Here is a 3,533-nt window from a genome sequence, read left to right on the forward strand (position 1 = left end):
AAGTTTCTCTTTTATTTTAATTTTTAGCCTGAATTACCCAATTTACCTTAAATGCATTGCAAAATGAACGAAATATACCATCGTGAGATCGAAACACTTGGCAATTTACACCTTCATGCAAGAGGAGGTGTATGGTTAAGCGATCGATTCGGATATGGTAATAACGTAACAGATGTTTATTTCTCATAAAGAAAGTCTGCGTGAAGGGACTTGGACAACAATGGACTGCGCAGGTGCAGTTCGACCCTTTCCAGTACAATATGATTGAATATTTCTCATTCTGGTGCGTGCTGTCTTGAGTTACGTTTGAATCTTCAAAGAAGTGTCCGTTGCTTAGTTCAAAATGTCAGTTTAACAATTATCAATATACATTGCAAGTAAATATAGTATTTTTTGTGGAAAATACAATATTTCTTTTTATATATTTGTGTTTTCTAAATTCTATATTGTAAACCTTTTTTTTGTTTGTTTATCCGTAGCCAAATATATTGTTTGCTCTTAAATAATTTACGTCTAATAATTTTTTTTTACCGAGCTTGATGTTAGTCAGTGGATTGCATGTTAGAACTATTTTAGTATAGATTTTTAAATTTAACTTGGAAACATAAATCATATAAAGAAATATTAAAAATTTAAGAATATTTTTATTAGTACTTTTTTTTAAAAGAGCTTATTTGCTAAAATAAGTTTTGTCGTATATTTTCGTTAAGTGCTTCAGAATATTGTTTTATTTATACTTATACTAATTTATACTAATAACATTCAAAATTAGAAAAATACTTACATTACATTCAATGTTCTAGTAAATGTCAGTTTTACAACAATTAATAATTACATTATACTATGTTATTTATTTCCTCTTTGGTTCAAAGTCTCTTTTTTTATTTATAAGTAGGAAATGATTGTAATCACCACTAATATATCTGAATTGATTGATTCCAGGTAATTGTTTAAAATAAAGTTTGATTACGTCAATGTATGCCATTATTTTTGCCGCGTAGAATAAAGAACAGTAAAGTAAGAAATCGAAGCACTTGTTAGCTGTAATAAATTTGTATTGATAAATTTTTTGTTTGACATTTTCTGCACGATACGATAATATTTTCAGATATAATAGAAGAACTTACTATAAAATACAATATATGATACATGTTTCTTACCATAGCCGCACTTTCTAAAGACGCCACAAATATTCCACCGAAATTTATGAAAAGGTTTAGTACCTCTGTGCAACAGAAACAATAACATTTTCTGTATCCTTAAAGGTGCTATGTACCATTGAACATTATATCTATAAAACAGAAAGATGACAACTGAGAGAATACGAATAAACAAATTTATAAATAATTTTCGTCTGCACATTCAAATCACTTTTGATTTTAATATCAAACTTTCACTTTACTGAATAATTCCTCTCAAAGAGCCAAAAGGGAAAGTGTACGTATATTATTATATTGTACAGAAATATATATCTTACACAGTAGCAAATACTCGATTATTGTGATCCGTAATTTCTTGTGCACTGTAGTTAGATATGAGCATGTATACATACAGGTCAAGCATCATAACGATTGGAATCAAAATTTCCTCAATTTTTTTACTAGACACAATCTTAAAAAAAAAACATGAATGGTTTTGTCAATTTCTTATGCACGAGAGATTTAATAATGTTTCTATAATTTTTTAAAACAGATTATGCGTTACATATAGTAAATAATTTGTTTAAATGGCCGCTATATTAAAAGACTTATACCGTGTTGTAAGAAGCATAAGCGCTAAGCTTAACTTATATTTATAAAATAAGACAAACAAATAATGTTTTGAGTGACTTTATATTTGTATGATGAAGAAACTACTTTTCCTTATATCGTTCTAGCTAAAGTTTCTTTAACTAATTTTAATGCTACAAAAAATATAATTTTTGTAAAAGCATAATTTAAGCAAAAAAAATTAAACTTACTTGAACAAGAGTGCTGCTTGAGGAAATCATACCGGCCAGTATTAAAAAGAAGAACGATCCCTCGAAGTCCTTTATCAAAAATTGAGTAAACCTTTAGGAGCAAAAAATATGCACTGAGAAAAATGTCCGGCAACTTTAATCGGAAAAAAGCATTTAACTACTCTATCCGATCTATTTCAAACGGATTTGGAGCTGTCCGATGAAGTAATACATGCCTTTATCCAATGAAATGTAATTTCCGATAATATGTAAATGGAAAATGAGTCGCCGTTTATTTGGTCGTTCAAATTTCGTCGGATTAATATCAGACATTGATTTCATCGGAAAAAAAACGTACTATTTTATCCGACAAAGTTTAACATCCCATGAAACTGAGTGACATTCGATGAAAAGTTATCCGATGATGCCAGTGAGCTGAATATTTTATCCGATATCATTTAGAGCGCACGCGTAGTACACGGCTCGATCTTCGTTTCCGCCGTGCTCCGGTATGCTTGCCGTTTGCCTCGTGCTCGTGCCTGCTCGTGTCTCGTATGTGCCTCGCGCTCGCGTGCTTTTCGACCAAAATCGTTACAGCTACGTATGTGCGTGTTGAGCCGGTTGTGAGAAGTTGTGCACAAGTGTGCAGTTTTATCTTATCCCGAATATGCATATACGAGTAACACATGTATGATACATGTTTCTGGCTAATGGCAGAGAACGAGACGTCTGTCGTAGTCATGGACGTAAAATAATGCAGTAGAGAAAACGTAATTCGTAAAAGGCTGTTGTATGATAGCCTATAACAACTTATGTTTTTCTCTGCCTTGCTTTACATCCACGACTACAACAGATGTCTCGTACTTTGTCATCAGCCATATTCGGGATAAAATATATTATAATCGGATAAAATATAATTGAATCATTTGTGTGTGTGTGTGTGTGTGTCTATAAATTAACAAAAGGATTTTTTGGATTGGATGTTTTTCAATTTTTTGATTGGATAACTTTGGTCGGACATCACTTCGGTCTGATCGGGTTTTTTCCGATCTAAAACATCGGAAACATCCCTCTGTTAATTTTTGGGTAGATTATCCAATTATTTTAATCGGAAAAAGCCTGGATTTTTTTCTCAGTTAATTCTATGTTAAACGGATATTTTAGACACATATACTGACTCCGTAGCTTTGCGATGAATGTCTATCGCACAAATTATTCCTTTATAAATTATAACCACTTTTTCTTCGTTAATATTTTGCTGCATATTAATCGTCATTGCCTTCTCAATGCGGTAACTGTGAATAATTTTTTTATCTGATGTAATTTCTTAATCTTTCTAGACTCTATATTTCTAGATTCGATCTAATGAATAGACTTGATATCACTTATAAAACAAATGCTCATATATTCAATTCTTATACCTGGCGATGCTAAACATTCCACAAATATGTTTGAGATACGTCATCAGCATCGTTCCTGTCGCTACCATTGCAGTTGCCCCTATGCACACAGCTGCATTTATGTGTAATAAAATTAAATAATAACAGTTTTCTTGATCAACAAAATATTCTGTCGCGATTTGAATCGCTGGGCG

General features: G+C 31.6%; 1 protein-coding gene across 1 annotated transcript in view; it reads right to left on the reverse strand.

Moving 5' to 3' along the window:
- Positions 1-1,862: 1,862 nt before the first annotated feature.
- Positions 1,863-3,533, reverse strand: part of LOC112466339 — a 3,165-nt gene continuing 1,494 nt past the window's right edge. The window contains exon 4 of the mRNA XM_025034397.1: positions 1,863-1,903. Within this exon, the coding sequence (XP_024890165.1) occupies positions 1,863-1,903 (41 nt within the window). The remainder of the gene's footprint in view (positions 1,904-3,533) is intronic.

Source organism: Temnothorax curvispinosus, unplaced genomic scaffold, assembly GCF_003070985.1.
Source record: "Temnothorax curvispinosus isolate PA1 unplaced genomic scaffold, ASM307098v1 QBEX01016055.1, whole genome shotgun sequence".
NCBI classification, from domain to species: Eukaryota; Metazoa; Arthropoda; class Insecta; order Hymenoptera; family Formicidae; genus Temnothorax; species Temnothorax curvispinosus.